The sequence below is a fragment of the Acomys russatus genome, chromosome 10 (genome assembly GCF_903995435.1).
Source record: "Acomys russatus chromosome 10, mAcoRus1.1, whole genome shotgun sequence".
NCBI lineage: Eukaryota > Metazoa > Chordata > Mammalia > Rodentia > Muridae > Acomys > Acomys russatus.
Genome location: NC_067146.1, coordinates 7,352,652 through 7,369,189, shown reverse-complemented (window position 1 = coordinate 7,369,189; position 16,538 = coordinate 7,352,652). Strand labels below are relative to the sequence as shown.

The following is a 16,538-nucleotide window of genomic DNA, read 5'->3' as shown; positions in this document are numbered from 1 at the left end:
TTAAACACATTTGAGAAAGCTTCACGATCAAAAAAGAAAAAAAATCTAAAACTTTACAAACCAACACCAGATGAAGCTCCCCCCGCCCTTGCCTACACAGAGGACATAGCAGTGCTCAGTTTCATGGGATTCAGAAGCTCCTATAATGCTTTCCTTCCTCAGGTCTTTTTGCAACAATCTGTCTCTGAACCTATGAACCTGTGTCAGAGCAGAAGAAAGTTCTGGCTGTTTTGAAGGTACTTGGAACACCATACAAATAAACTACGTCAGTACAGGTATGTACAGACAAACATACACTAAAGCTGTTTACTTTGAAGAAACACACAATGAAATAACTCAGTTTCTAAGATCCTGAGACATGCGCATGTACCACAGAGAATGGCATTCTTTTCTTAGATTTTAGAACTGAGGCCTCGGTGTGTTGTGACAGTGCCCTCTGTTGGCACTGTCAGAGCAGCTGCTGAGAGGAATGATGGGTGGGCCTGGGGTTTGGTGGCCACTGTGGCAAGAGTATAAGAGGTTGACATGATAACAGCTGGTGTCTGTATGTTTTATTCAATCTTGCATCCCTCAAGATCTAGCTCCAGCCACTTTATAGAACAATAATATTTAAATTCATGCATTGCTGAAATAAAAGGGAGAATGTGCCAAAGTACCACCTGAAGAGAACAAAATTAGAACGAAAAGAAAACTATTATTTATCAAAACATTTTCTATTGGGATCTTTGAGAAAATAAAAGGGCATTTCACATCTCAGAAGTAAAAGTCAGTCAGAGCAGGAATCTATTTCCTTTAGGGGCTAAAGGCATTTCAAGGCAGTCATTTATTTCTTAGCCATTTGAAACCTTTTGGAAGGGGAGAATGTCACCAAACTCTTTATCAATCTAGTAACTATGGATCTTCCTTAGGAAAACAACAGCAACAACCACCAACCAACACACACACACACACACACACACACACACACACACACACACACACACCATTTCACATATACCTTTCAAGAGCTTGGGACTCCAGGTTAAAAATCCCTGTGTTAAGGAAAATTGTCACTTCTATAATGGTTAAAGAAGTGCAATATATACTAAGAAGTATCCCAGTGGTAAGATGCACATTCAAGAATGTACTGACAAACCTGAGTTTCTTAGAATGTCTCATTCTTTCTACCATTTTAGATAAATTTGCCCACCACATAAAATGGTACTTTTATGTACTGCACAATTTCTTCTGTGCTTTAGTGTAAAATATGGCTTTTAAAAACCGTATTAAGCAAAAAGGTGAGGCCTTATGGGTCTAGAAATTATAAACAAACAAAACAAAACATAACTTAAAAGTAAGTTTTTAGCCATTCTACATAAAAGTTGTAATGCTGAGTTCTAACTGCCTAAGCAGCACTTCCCCAATTCACGGCATGTCAGCAGTAGAGGAGGGCAGGGTCAGCAGGGAGAGGACAGCCTTGGGGCTCTCACGGGGACTATGGGCAAGTTTGAGAAAACTTTGGACAACCTTTCTGTAACATCATGAAAGAAAGAGAACAGAAAGATAAGGACAGAAGCTTTGTTCAGCAGCACCCCTCACAGCACAGGAGCCAATCACCCTCTGTGACCGTGTAAGAAAAGGGAGCCAATGAAAGATGTACTTGAAAGCTAAGATCTAGTAAGCACCATTACAAGAAGCCAGATTTCCAGTAACAAAGGCCGGAAGCCCTAACCCCACAGATAGCAAAATCTTAAGCAAATGAAAACCGTAACTGAAGCAAGGTATGACTAACGGCTGAAGTTTAATAAGTATACAGTATTGTTCTGGTATTTTCTAAGACAGTGGCTTTCTTATAATGTTGCTGTAAATTTACTTTTAAATGCAAGCTATAGATTGGTATTTATGCTGAACTCTAAAAACATAACTTATATGGGTAGAAAATTGGTCAATTCTGTGACCTCAACCAAATTAAAAAAAAAAAAATCTAAGAATAAATTTCCACTTTATTCCACTATACCTCAGAATGAAGCCATTTATTTTGTTATGTGTAACAGGAAATTACCATATTTTGTATTCAAAAGTAACCCAGAAACGCCAATGCTATATGACATTAGCACCATCTTCAAATAAGATGGCTTACTATTAAGATCATGTTAACTCAGATTTAACATAATATTAAGTTTTCTCTTTTTTTGGTATTCACAGTACCTTTTCACATTGTTTTAAACAAATTAAGGCATACTTTTTTTTTTTTTTTTTTTTTTTTTTTAAATCTCAAGAGGTCTGGCTTTCTCTTTCTCCCCACATGCTTTTAGACAAATTATGGTGATGTTTTTTAAAATCAACTTTTGTCCACTACTCACAACTAAGTTCAGTTTATTCAGGAAGTTTCGCATTATCAAAGGCATCAGTTTACATTATGCCCTATAAAGCACTCCACTCTTCTGTGGTTCCCTAAGCATCGATTACAGCTCATGCAGCCTCAGGCACAGGACACCCAGGTGCCCTCTCTACTGTAAGCCTTATCCTGGCCAGGTACTTTTATCACATGTCAATTATTTAACAATGAAATTTCCAAACAGATCCCACTGAACTATTGTTTGCTCAATAAAAATGTTACACTACTATGGCTACTACTTACACACAATGTTTACCCCATGTTCAAGTTTCTAACAAATCAACTACAAGTTGAAATTCTGTTTTTGAGGCATTTCCTGGTATACTAGGCAGTGCATTAGAAAAGAGATTATATTGCATTTAGGCCATAATAATTACCTTTTAACCATCTATGTATAATTAACAACCATTCAAAAAGAAAAGTGCAAATGTGCAAATGAGAAAGAACAAAACAGTTTGTATACATGTAATGCATAATATATGATATAAATCTAGGCAACTAAAAACAACAGCTGACAACATCTTTCTGAGCATTAAATGACACCACCAGTTTTGTTTTATATGTATTCTTTCTTTCAAGAATTCCAAGAAAGCAACAGACATTATCTTAATGCTTCAAAAATTTCAGGAGTAGATTAGAATATTACCAGTTTTTTCACAAACCAAAAAACAAAGAACTACCATTACTTTTGCATATTTCCAATAATAGGTCAAAATAAGAACAGGTCTAGCTAATCTCCTCTGGGATCTTAATTAGTATTCTAAGTTTATTTGTATGAGTTAAAAATGGTATCACTCATGAGAAACAATGCCAAAATTATTATGCTAATAAATTATGTTAAAGGCCCAATAAAGAAATACTTTAGCAACTATGAGGTACACGCTAGTTGTAGGCATGAGGAACGTTTATATTGGCTCTTTTGAGTGTATACATTAAATGCAAAGTCAGAAAGGAACCATGCAAAAATCCAGTTGCCCATGCAAGCACCCGAGTCTAATCCTCTCCTTTCCTCTCAGTTCTGCTGTCAGGCCACAGTAGTGTGGAGACTTGTAGGCTGCTGTCCTTGTGGTAATGAATGGGAAGAGGCTGACAGTGGCATGGTCGAAACCTTCACCTCTTCTTCCCCTGTGGAAAAGTCAGTCATGGTCTAGTTACGGGTGACTACATTTGTTAACAGTCCCTGTAAAAATGATTTCAATATTTGGAATATTGATACATATATAAAATACATGCTTAATGGTTGGAATCTGGGTGTAAAACAACACATGAATTTTAAAATATTAACTTAAGTACCTAAAAAGTAAACTCTAAACACACCCTTATTTTAAGGTAAAACCAATTTAAATTAGAAATATACCACCAAAACTATATAAACAAGAGGGGGGCGGGGTGGTGGAGGGAGAAAAGATGGAAGACCAGGAAAGCCATTCTTTTCCAAGCCAATTGGAACCTTATATAGATATTCCTTAGCAGTAAGTACTAGTTTGGGGGGAAAAATTAAGACTTGACTTACAGGAGAGAAAACTGATTTTAAAAGGAAAATTATAAATCCACGTTTCAAAGACAAAAGTCAAATATTAGGAAAAAATTAGATGCTAGATACAGTTATTAACTGATTAAATTAACGTATGGCATCTGAAATTTACTATGTACTTTTAAAGTAATTAGAAAATAACAAGTATTAACAGTACAATGATCCAATTGACTGAAAAGTAAGATGACTACTTCTAGTCAGAAAACTATTATGTGAATAAGACCGTTCTCCTAATTGTAATTGAATTTCACTATAATTAACTTACTTTACACATGACTCAAAACTCAACAGTTAGTGTAAAAAGTTACTATAAAAACAAACTTTAAAGAAAAATGCCCTCTGATAGTTAAAATCTAAATTGATAAAAACATTAGAAATCCAAAACCTAAGGAATTTCAATTATTTTTTAATATCTTGAAACAACACTGCTTATACACTTACACTTACTAATGTTTGTTTTCCAAGTAATTTTCAGCATTATGTAATAAAAACATTTTGGCAAAGAAATCTTTGAAAAATAAATCTGCAAACTTAAATTTGCAAAGATAGTTTAACTGACAAACTGCAGAAAAAGAGCCTTTTGATCCACTGAACAAGTTATTCCAATTAGCAATCTCTCTTAAACCCTCAAGAACATAGCAAGGATGCTGTGCCAAGGCAAAGTTAAACCCCATTCATTGGTGAGAACATAGATAGTAATAAGGACCTAAGCAAGAGACTGATTTTCATGTTAATAAGCATCATTCTACTTTCTTTGTGCTCGTTTGCTGTGTATTCACCATATGCCTAAGCTGGGTCAATTTGTCTCATGAAGAAATACTGATTTAAAAAAAAAAAAAAAAAAAAGGATTTACAAGTAGGTGAGAGCAAAAGTCAAGTACTTCTGAGAGAAAGCCAGGCTGAAGCACATACCAGAGGTCTTCAATTGTGAAGGAGAGCATCAGTGTTGTAAAGAAAAAATACTTCCATTACTGATCTTGAAATCTGGGCTGTGAGCCTAACTTACTATCTGAACATGAACCATAAATTATTTGTTTCCTGAATTCAGCATTGACTTTCCTAAAATGAGAGAACTGAACAAAGCAAATAACTTCTTAGAGCTAAAGTACACGGTTTCAATAATAAAACATGTCCAAGTAAATGCCTTCTACCTACTTACTAATCAAAATTCCTCACTAGGAATATTCTAAAACTCTTGTGAACTTAGCAAACCAGATGCGCAAGCGCAGACAACACTGCTAAAAACAGACAAGTACTAAAAGAATAATCAATTTAAAACACAAAAATGTCATCAGTGAGACACAGAATGGAAGCTGAATTTCTGACACATGCTGGCAATTGTTCTGCCCATGATAGGTTTCAGATATATCAGTGTTTTTATAATTAACCGAAACAAACCTAAAATAAAAATTTAAATACAAATATATAGTAAATAGATGTGGTGTCTGCATGACATAGTGGCTACCACCTCTGATTTGCTCCTACAGGTCAGGACTCTATTTTGGCTCTACACAGCTGAAGAGTAAGTATGTGTACCTTTCTTTCCTAGGACAGAATTAGTTTGAAGCAAGTATATTTTAGGAAGCCCCACAAGCAGTGTCAAGTCTCCACTAAAGAGGCACTAATGAACAGCTCTGCAGAACAGGGCACCAGGATAAAGACTAGAGGATGCAAAGCTGAGTTCCTCGCAGTCATCCAATTCGAATACACTTGGACTTAAGGGACACAGATACTTCCTAGGTAAACTGCCCTAAACTAGATGCATTACAAATATATACAGCTTTTCAATTTTTTCCATTTATAATAGTTACTGAAAATCCTAAATCATCTAGTTGTAATTATATAACTATTCTAAGGCTTATTAGCACATTAATTTTTGAGACATCTGTCAAATATTGACTAGCTCTAACAGGATTCTAGTGTGACTCTTAACAACTTTAAATATTTTTGTAAATTAAAACTAAGTTTCTCTAGTCTTCAGTACTTTAAAAATAATCCAATAACAAGTTTAGTTACAAGTCACCATTTAAACATCAAGCAAGAATCATAGCCAAAAATTGAAAATCTGGAATAACTTTCCCCACCCCATACAGAATACAGTAATGACTCAGAATTAAAGCTGGTGACTTCATTTTTAGCATCTCTGAAAAAAAGTTTTCAATGCTCTGTGGTTGAGTATAAGCAAAGGGAGGAAAAACCTCAAAGGATAGAATTATAATTTAATGATACATTTAAAAATTAAGTATCTATTTTAGTTGGGGAGAGAGAGAGAGAGAGAGAGAGAGAGAGAGAGAGAGAGAGAGAGAGAGAGAGAGAGAGAACAACAAAAGGAAAAAAACACTGAAAAGGTCTGCACTTAAACAAAAAATATCTCATTGCTAATATTTCAAAATATCTCCTGTTTGAAACAGCTGGAAACGCCCTTGATAACGTCTCAGGAACTGGGAGGACAGACGCCTGGTGAGGACAGCACGTGGTGGGTTCACAAGGGAGCCGGTAAGTATGGCTAGAACAAAAGTACAAACATCGTGCGCACACTGCTCTCGCCTTATCGCCTTGCCTGTCTCATCCCTACAATTTAAAAAGCAACTCTTGTTATAGAACACAGTTCTGCTTACTGTGGTGGCATACGGTATCTGTCTCTATGCCCTTGTTCAGGAAGTTTCCGTCAACATAAAAGACTGTTCTCTTTTGTTGCTAACCCAACTTTCTTTCAAGATACCACATTAACAGATCAATTCCTACCTTCTTCAAAAACTTCTCCCCAACAGTGAGCAACTACACTGTTTCTCAGATTTCAGGATCGCACGCACAGTTAGTGCCACTTTTGCCTAAGATTTGCATTTTAACTCTGCAAGTATCCTAACAACTACCTGAAACACCATCTGCATCTTATACTTTTGTATTCCCCACATGACCTAGTTCATTGTTGGGTAAAGGGGAAGTGAAATGTTAAACATAATTGGCTCATTATTATTATTTTTTAATATTTGGCATATTTAAGGGGAACTTTTTACCTTTTAACATCAAGACTGGTTAAAAGGCACACTACTAAAAATTATTGAAAGAAAGCAATTCCAAACAAAATGACATTCTAGTATGCTATGTTGAAAGGGAAGAAAGGAGAAAGGCAGGTAGATGTAGTGGATGTCACAAGGAAAACACTGGAAAATGCTATCCTGGATTCCCTACAACCTAGTAATTCCCTAAGACCTCATAATTCAATGCACAAGTATCATGAACCCACCAAATGTGCAAATCACTACAGCAGGTTATCTCCAATAAATGTGAATTAAGGTCACTGTTTCAACTGCTAAACTTCACTATATCCATAACAACAAAGTGAGGCCTCACCTGTTCTAGAACATGGAAGGTTGGTGCCCTAAGGGAACATAGCCAATGACTACTGATATGGTTCTCAGTGTGCCTATCAGAGCTGGCTGGAAATGAAGAGCATGGGCACCTTACTGTAATACCTCTACACCAATGACACACCCTAAAGGCGTGACAAGCGATGAAACAAATCACCGTGTAAGTCCACAACAGGTTGATAACTATTCTGCTCTGTTTGAGGAGAATCAGGAGGGAACATGCTTTATCGCATTACCACGGAAGCCCAAATTAAACGACAACAGTTACCCAGAATGACTTCTTTCCAATACTTCATTTTAAAATGTTACACAGGATCTTAAAACCCCAAAATGCTGAAACCTTGAAGGGTAGCAACACAAAACCAGAAGTGACCTGGCATTAAACTTTTATCTTCTTCATCCTAGTTTATTGGTCCCAGAAATAAAAACATAGCAAACAAACAGGGTAAAATCTCCCCTAAACAATTTTCCACAGAAAGTGTGTCTGTGACATATAATATGCTTAAAAAACACTGATAATTAAAGTTCTCAAGTATCACATTATATACCCATATGGCAAGTTTTGATGTGTGCATGTATGTATCAGTCAAAATAAGTAATTGCTATAGCAATTAGAGTGGCTTTATCCCTCATGCTCTCATTAATTTTGATTTTAAAAAATTGTAATCACTTTACTCCTAGAATCTAACACAATGTATTTTTTATTATGGTGTTGGCCTTTATAGCACAGTAATTTCAGAGCCCATCTTTTCATGTTTATATGTTATCTGACAGTTTGGTGACTACCTATTGAATAAAATGCTTCCAAACAATAAGTAGGTATAATACTCCACCATCCTTATAAAGCTCCATATTACAAGGCATTCATTTAATCAAAAAAAAATTTTTTTAGGTTAAAGATGCAAGGATTTTCATAGAAAGTTCTAAGACTATAATTGTGTACTCTTGTTACCCAGTAGCTGTTCCCTAACCACCCAGCACCCTGAAGACATGAACGATACACATTTTCTCAGAGGCTTTAAATGAACCTACCTGCTATGGGGATCCCTCCCAGACCTGTGTTGTGCTGTGGCGGGAGATTCAAGTCCAAGAAATTACTATTTGAGGTGGGGTTTGCTGTGTGGTTCAAGTGCATGATGCTATTGCGTGGAAAGGCCATCCAAGGATAGCGGGCTGCCTGGCCTGGAAAACCAAACGAATTATAAACTGCTCGGTGCTGCTGAAATTGAGGGAACCTCTGTGGCAAGACTGAAAAGGTACTATTAAGAGAGTTGGCATTTGCAGGTGCAGCAGAATGTAGGAATCCAGAGCCTGGACCTTTGGCGGTTGTAGTGTGTGAGGAGGAGTTCTGAAGAGATGTGGGCGAAAGGGAAGGTTGGTCTTGGACGGACAGTTCCTTCTCAATCAGGTCTGCTAAGGCTTTTCGAGTGACGTCAAAGGGATCAAAACCCAAGTCATCCTCTGGTTGTTTAGAAGAACCAAAGCCAAATGCTGCTTGCCAGTCTGTAGATGATGATACCGGGATTGTTTCTGTTGGGAAGAAAAATAGTGATCAATACAAAATAAAGAGTCTCTTTCCACAATTATGATAAACATGATATATTACAAAAGAAAAGCAAACATGCAAAAACTATGCAGAACCTCATAAATTTCTAGTAGTGCTCTCACTGTTAAATTATTAAGTTCAAGACATGAATGATCTAGATTGATTGTGCTGACCGGGAGGAAAAACTCCCCTGTCATCTAGATGACATCCAACCATTCACAATCAAAACCAGCATGTCATTTAAGCAAAGTAATATAGTCTCAAAGATTGTAGCTAGTACGGCTTTTCTTACATTGTATACTAAGACAAATTAACTAGAAATCTACTGATATGTTTTTAATAGTCTATGTCACCAGTGCTATTGCACATTAATTTATGCCATCTTTCACACTGATAAAGTATAAATGAGGGAAAAGAGACTCTGCTTGACCAGTCACTGCACACTAAGCCTGCTTGACACCCCTGAAACCAGCACCGCAAAGACGAAAAGCCAAGCCTCATCAAGGAAGAGAGTGTAACCTGTCTCAAGTCTTCCTTCAGTCTAGTTTTCATCCCTGAATGTGATGTGGTAAAGACACTCAAGGCCCTGAATGTGGCTGGCATTGTGCCCTGGAGAGTAATTAAAACAATTTCTAAAAGGGTACAAGTGTAACTTTCATACAAATACAAACCATGTCAAAACTGTAAAAATAAAATAGCAAGAAAGTGGCAGAATTTAGTTTTTACTACTAAATTTACTTACTTGTCAATTAGACAACTGAGGGAAGATCTTTTTCATTTTAAAGATTTATTTATTTATTATATAGTGCTCTGCCTGTGTGTATATCTGCAGGCCAGAGGGGCAATCAGATCACATTGTACATGGTTGTGAGCCACCATGTGGTTGCTGGGAATTGAAGCCAGCAACTCCTAAAGAGCAGTCAGTGCTCTTAACCTCTGAGCCATCTCTCCAGCCCCTGAGAGAAGATCTTAAATTTGATTGCATAAATAGAAATCTGACTTTAAAAGTTAGGGCCTCAGTTTCTCCCGGAGCAGTAAGCTTTTTTGTTTTTGTTTTGTTTTGTTTTTCCCCTTTGGATTTTCTAGACAAAGGTTTCTCTGTGTAGCCCTTGCTGTCCTGGAACTGCAGATGAGGCCAGCCTCAAACTCACAGAGATCTCTCTGACTCTGCTGAGATTAAAATCATGAGCCACCACACCCAGCCAGAGCAATGACATCTTATTTGAGACAATATAACAAATGATTTCTATACAAATCTGTTCTCTAACACAGTAATTTCTAGGCAACACAATTTACATACTAATTCCATGTAGTTTAAATAATCTACATTTTTAAAAAGCTGTAAATTGAGAGGGAAAAAAAAAAAAAAAAAAAAGACAGAAGTATATCAACCAAAACGTCTCCCACCAGCCTGCCAAGTTCTAGGAATCTGACTATTATACTAGGCAATGTTGTTACACACCTGATGTGAAGAGACTCTGTGGCTCTGGAGCTGTAGGCCAATCACTGGGTGTCTGTGGAGAGCTGGGAAAAGGAGGAAGCCCACTTGGTATAGGGTTGGGGTGGCGAAAATTGTCTGAGAATAATGACTGTGACTCTGTTACTGCCCCTTCAAAAGGAGACCTTGCACTGTGATTGGATGAGCTGATGGGGATGACAGGATTGGATTTTGATAGACCAGGTGGTGGTGAAGGCGTATCACTGTTAGATATCTAAATTAAAAACAAAACAAAACAAAACAAAAAACCAGGAAGAATTTGTTGTAAGTTTATATCTTAATAGCCACAATTTAAAGCATTTGCAAATAAATGGTTTCAAATACTAGTCTTCAAACCAGAACACAAGACTTTTTAAACAAAGTATAAAATTTCAGAAAAGTAAGCAATTGGTTAACATTTTGCGGGTGGGGAATACAGAAGTGTGTGACTGTGAAGACTAGGCTGGTCTCATTTTCTTTTACAGTCTTACTTCTTGTACTGTCCAATTCTCCAACCCCACCTTGAATTCTTACTGTCTAGGATGCCATTATAGAACAATTGTTCAAGAGTGAAAACCTTTAGGAGCAAAAATAAATGATCAGGAATGCTCAAACTGACTCCTTGTGCAAACTAGATGGTTTTAAGTATTTTAGTTTTTAGCCAAGATAAAGGAGATCTAACCAAGGTTTTCCCAAACAATCATTAAAAAATAATTCTGAAAGCTGGAATATACGCATGGATAAGACGCGATGTTCAATCCCAGCATCAAAAACAAAAAGACAACACAAACAACAACCAACTAACCAAATAAACAAAAAGGAAAAAAAAAAAGAAAACCCCATATTTATAATAAGGATAACTTTTTATGTTATTCTCATATTTAAACTCCATGCTCTGAGAGACAGTAATATGCTTTTCCTCCTCTATCTGTGCACAATTTATACAAAATGTTTTGGTAAAATGAAAAGCATGACTAAGATTACTGCAAGTTTATTTAATGTCGCCAATGTTCACAGAGGAACACATGAAAAATTATTCTGAGATGACGCCGATATATGCTGTTTTGATCAACTCAATACTACTAATGAAAAGTTAACAAGAGAAGAAGGGTATTTAAATCCTTGTCATAGGGTTGGGAATGTAATTGCACAGTTGCCTAGTATACAGAAGGCACCTAAGTTCAATTCCTAGCAGCACACCAAAAACAAAAAACAAACAAAAAGAAAACAAACAAACAAAAAAATTCAACCCTTCCATAGCAAAAACATCTCAGTTCAAAATGTGTTCCGTTTGTGTTTGCTTTGTTTTGTTGTGTTTGTGTGTGTTCCTGAGTATGTGTACACATGTGTAAGTGCATACAAAGGCCAGAATGTGTACTGGGCACCTTCCTATATCTTCTCTGCGTTAGTTGTTGAGGCAGGTCTCTTACTGAGCCTGAAGGCCACCGAGGCAGCTGTGCTGACTCTTCCTGCCCCTGCGGTACTAATGCTGAGTTGCAGACATACATGCTGCTGTGGTGCTCAGCTTTTATGTGAGTACCTGAAGTATGAGCCTTACTTTGTCTATGAGAAGCATAATGCATTAAGATACAACTTGGTGATGGCAATAGAAATGGTATATTTCAAAAAGAAAAGTAAAATTTCTAACTGTTGAAGAGCTTAAGTATTTTCTAAAATAGAGTTTTCTAAATCTGGTATCAAAACATGATGTGATCCAAGTATGATCATGGGTACCAAATATTATGATTCCTGGACATAACTTAAAAGTAATATAGTACTCTGGTTGACAAACACTGCTCAGCATGGTTATACATGGGAAATGAAGGCAAGAGAGTGAGAAGCTTAAGGCCAGCTTCAGCTACACAGCAAATACAAAGCCAGCTTGTAAGACCACATCAAAATCAAAGAAGAAGAAGAAAAAAACTTCGACACTGACTGCTAAATATTACATCTTTGTAACTACTTTTAACTTGTTTTTTAAGAAAAATTTTAAGATTTATTTTATTTTATATGTATGAATGTTTTGTCTGTGTGTGAGTATATTTACTGTGTGTGTGCCTGGTGTCCATAGAGATCAAAAGAGGGTATTGGGCCCCTTGACCTAATGCAATGGTAGAATGGTTGGGAGCCACTACATGGTACTGGGCATCAAACCTGGGTCCTCTGCAAGAGCAGCACGTCTTCTAACTACTGTGTCATTTCTCCAGTCCCCAACTACTTTTAGCCCATTAAAAAATTAGCCAGGCATGATGGTGGGCAGCTTTAATCCCAGCACTCAGAGAGGCAGAGGCAGGCGGATCTCTGTGAGTTCCAGACCAGTTTGGTCTACAAAAGCGAGTCCAGGACAGCCAAGGCTACACAGAGAAACCCTGTCTTAAAAACAAAACAAAAATAATGGAGAGCCTGAATCTTCAGTGTTCACATAAGAAGCCAGTTGTGGAGGCACATGTCTATAACCTAGTGCTGGGCGGGCAAGGCACGCTGAACCCCAGGGCTCAGCTGGCGATCAAAGCTAGCATGGTAAGCTCCAGGTTCACTCAATGACCCTACCGCAAAAAAATAAACTAAAACATTAATGTGGGTGGGGCCAGAAAGATGCTTCAGCAGGTAAAAATGCCTTCCATCCTGAGTCTAATCCCCAGGATTCATGTGGGAGGAGAGATATAACTCTCACAGGTTGCCATCCGAACCTCCGCTCAAGAGCTGTGGATTGTGAGCATATCCCACAAAATAAACAGCAACGAAGTAAGAACCCAGAAGGCAAGCTAGCTGCAGCCATTGTATGGAATCAAAACAACCAACAACTGTAGCAGACTTGAAGGATACTGGTACACTATTATACTGTACAACAGTATGTGGTTATCAATGTAACTCTGAAAGAAGAGACTAACTAATGCACTATGCATTCTATTAAAAAAGGAAGCTAACAATAATACATTTAAAAAAGCAGCCCATCAAGGAATTTTAAATTGTATCATTATTTATATTAAAGTACGTTTCAATTTGGAAAAATTTTGCTTGCATACAACACTTTTCTTTCAGGGTACAGCAGATAAATGAAAAGATATTTTATCTAAATCTTACCTGTTGGGAATTATCACCATTCCCTATACTGAGAGAATCTGAAGGTTTGTCAATGGGGCTGTAAAAGAAAACAAACTGAGTAAAAGGAAGAGTAAATCATTCTAGGACAACTTAAAAACAAAGACCTCCTCAAAGTAAAAAACAAAATACACTTTGTCATCTTAATGTTTTTGAGACACTATGATGCAAGACCCCACGTAAGATGCTAAGAGTTCAAAAGTACAAGGGAACGTCTCATCCTTCTCTACCCCCTTAAAAAGAAATCATCATTAGTTGCCAACACTTATAGCTACAGTAAATGACTCATATGGAGGGGAAGAAGACAGAAGAGCTGCCTAGAACTGCTGTGATGTAGGCTGGGGATGCAGCTCAATGGGACAGCACCTGGCTAGCGTGTAAAAGGGCCTGAGGCCAATCCCTGGGACTGCAAAACCCAAACTGGACACTATTCCACTTAGTACATAATAAACCTTAGTCACCACTTAGTTCTGTGCATGCAAAAAATACATTCATTATAGGTTTTGAAGCACTGATTAACTTATTTTTTCTATATGTTTGACAGAGGACAAAGAATATGGAATGTTCTCTACAGGTTTTTACGATCCATACATTTCTTTTAATATTTCTATGTACATTAATCCTGTCTCTAGGAACAGAAGACAGGTGTGCATATTACACATATACAAGCAAGATAAAGGATATATATTTTAATAAAAACAAATTTTTGATAAAATATTAGCATTTACCTTCATACGGAGTACAATGGTTAAGACAAATTGTAAATTGAAGTCCATTTTAAAGTGTCTCACCCAAAGACGAAATAAAACTCCCTACTACAGCACTAACCTAAGGACACAATTTCTGTAATTCCAATTAGTTCAAAGTATGAGCAAAAGCATTGCTAAAAGAAATACAGAAGCAAATTAAGACTACAGATTTCTTGAAATTATCTTACTCAGCATAAAGTCACCTTACAAACAGGTACCACCATTAACTGTTCTATACAAACTTCAGGGCTAATACCCAGCCTGAATCCTAACTGCATCTTCAACAGAGATGCTGCTAGACACACTAGACTCTAGTAGACTGTCCACTAGGGTCAGCTATCGAACTGTTTAAAACTATGAGTGTAACATATATATAATACCTGATTGTTTCGGGGTTCTTCTTGCTGTAGGTAGTTTATTGTATATATGTATAATAATAAAAATGTGTATGTAAAAATTTTTAATTAAAAATTGTAAAAAAAGACAGAAAATGTTTAAAAGATTTAGAAACTAAAAGGAGAGGTGGAAGAAAAGAACACAAGAGGTAGAAATGGCATAGGTCAAATGACTTCATATAATAGGGAACACATTAGTTTAAACAACAAAAAATACAGTTTGAATTAACAAAGAAAGATAAGGACAGAAAAAGAGAGAAAAGCCAGAAGGAAGAGTTAAATGAGCAATAGTATCAACTTTTTAGAAAACATGTATTTGTTTGTGATTGTGCACGTGTACAGACAGCACACGGAGAACAGAGGACAACTTGTTGGAGTCAGTTCTCTCTACCATACTCATTCAAGTGCACAAACACATACAAATAAGTATCATTTCCAGAAAAAGTATGTATAAACCCCTATAGATAAAGTGTATAAACACATTTTCATTAAAAAAAAAAAGTTTTGTTAACACATTTTAGAATTCTATCCCAAGAGTCAGTATCTTTAAATTAACCGGAACAATTGAAATCAAGTGCTGGGGAACTCTTCAAAAGCTAACTATATAAGCATGTGTTTGTTTATTTTATTTATTTGGAGCATAAGGCACACATATCCATCATTATATTTAGATATTATGGCTCTGTTAGTATAAATTCAAACACCTGGCATGCTAGCTGGCTTTCTGTCAATTTGATACTAGCTAGGGTCATCTGGGAAGAAGGAACCTCAGCTGAGAAATGCCTCCATCAGACTGGCCTTTAGGATATCCTGTAGGGTTTTGTTTTTGTTGTTGATTTGTTTTGATTAATGGTGTGGGAGGGCCCAGCCTAGTGTAGATGGTACCATTCCTAGGCAGACGGTCTTGGGTTGTATAAAAAAAGAAAATCACGCTAAGTAAACAATGAACAACAAGTCAGTAAGCAGGGTTCCTCCGTGGTCTTTGGTTTCAGTCCCTGCTTCAGATCCTGCCGTGACTTTCCCTTCATAAGCTAAACTAACCCTTTCCTCAAGCTATAAAATTCTGCTCATGGTATTTATCTCAGTAACAAAAGGCAAACTATAAAGAAAGATGCCAATATATGAGCAATTCCAAATTTCAATGACAGGTTGTTATATACACAAATGCACATATACTGTTACTAAATAAATATATTTTCTTATTTATTTAGATACATTTATTTAAATAAATTCATTTTCATTTTTTCATGTTTACCAAAGTCTTAAAAGACTTGGGAGATATTTAAATGCTTGAACCACAAATGATTTAAATGAATGACAGGCAAAACTTGCATTCACAGAGTACATTTTATTTTGCATAGGCTTCAAATACACATCGACATTTAAACCACTACTATGCTATTAAAATATGGCCAACTTTTAAGTGGCACAATTAACTCTTTAAAAGCAAGAAAATAAATGCCTCAGCAACTCTGGAAGTGTTTGTAGCTGGGCAAATGCTTTAATTGGTTTTCTCATAACCTCTAAAGCTACTTAACATAGAAAATAAATGTCTCAATAACCACAGGCACAAAGAATTAATTACTTTCCTTCTTTCTTTTCTTTGTTGTTGTTGTTGTTTTGAGACAGGGCCTCTCACATAGTCTTGGCTGTCCTGTAACTCACTACGTAGACAAAGATGGTCTTGAACTCACAAAGATCCACCTGTCTCTGCCTCCTGAGTGCTGAGATTATAGGTGTGCACCACCACACCTGGTTAAGAGTTATTCTTAATACCAAAGGTGAAAGACATCTAAAGATGTGACAAGCTTTCCTATACAGTAGAAAAATCCTTCATTTATTCATTTTAATCTTCTATCTCTGCAATGAAGTTTAACTTTTTAAAAAAGATAATATATATTTAAGTTGAGTTAAATACACAGTTGCTTTTTTGATGTACCTTATCTTCTAGGATATAAGGACCTGAAGAATCTCAGCTTTAAAATAA

General features: G+C 36.5%; 1 protein-coding gene across 6 annotated transcripts in view; it reads right to left on the bottom strand.

Moving 5' to 3' along the window:
• The window catches only part of Cnot4 (CCR4-NOT transcription complex subunit 4), a 111,035-nt gene that overhangs the window by 22,694 nt on the left and 71,803 nt on the right, over positions 1 to 16,538 (bottom strand). For 4 of the 6 annotated variants that reach the window (XM_051151739.1, XM_051151741.1, XM_051151740.1 and 1 more), the window contains exons 8-10: positions 13,390 to 13,447; positions 10,291 to 10,540; positions 8,315 to 8,812 (exon numbers count right to left, since the gene is read on the bottom strand). In XM_051151739.1, the coding sequence (XP_051007696.1) occupies positions 8,315 to 8,812; positions 10,291 to 10,540; positions 13,390 to 13,447 (806 nt within the window). Of the gene's footprint in view, positions 1 to 2,449; positions 3,503 to 8,314; positions 8,813 to 10,290; positions 10,541 to 13,389; positions 13,448 to 16,538 lie in introns of those variants that run through there. The other 2 variants (XM_051151743.1, XM_051151744.1) reach the window with 1 other exon arrangement.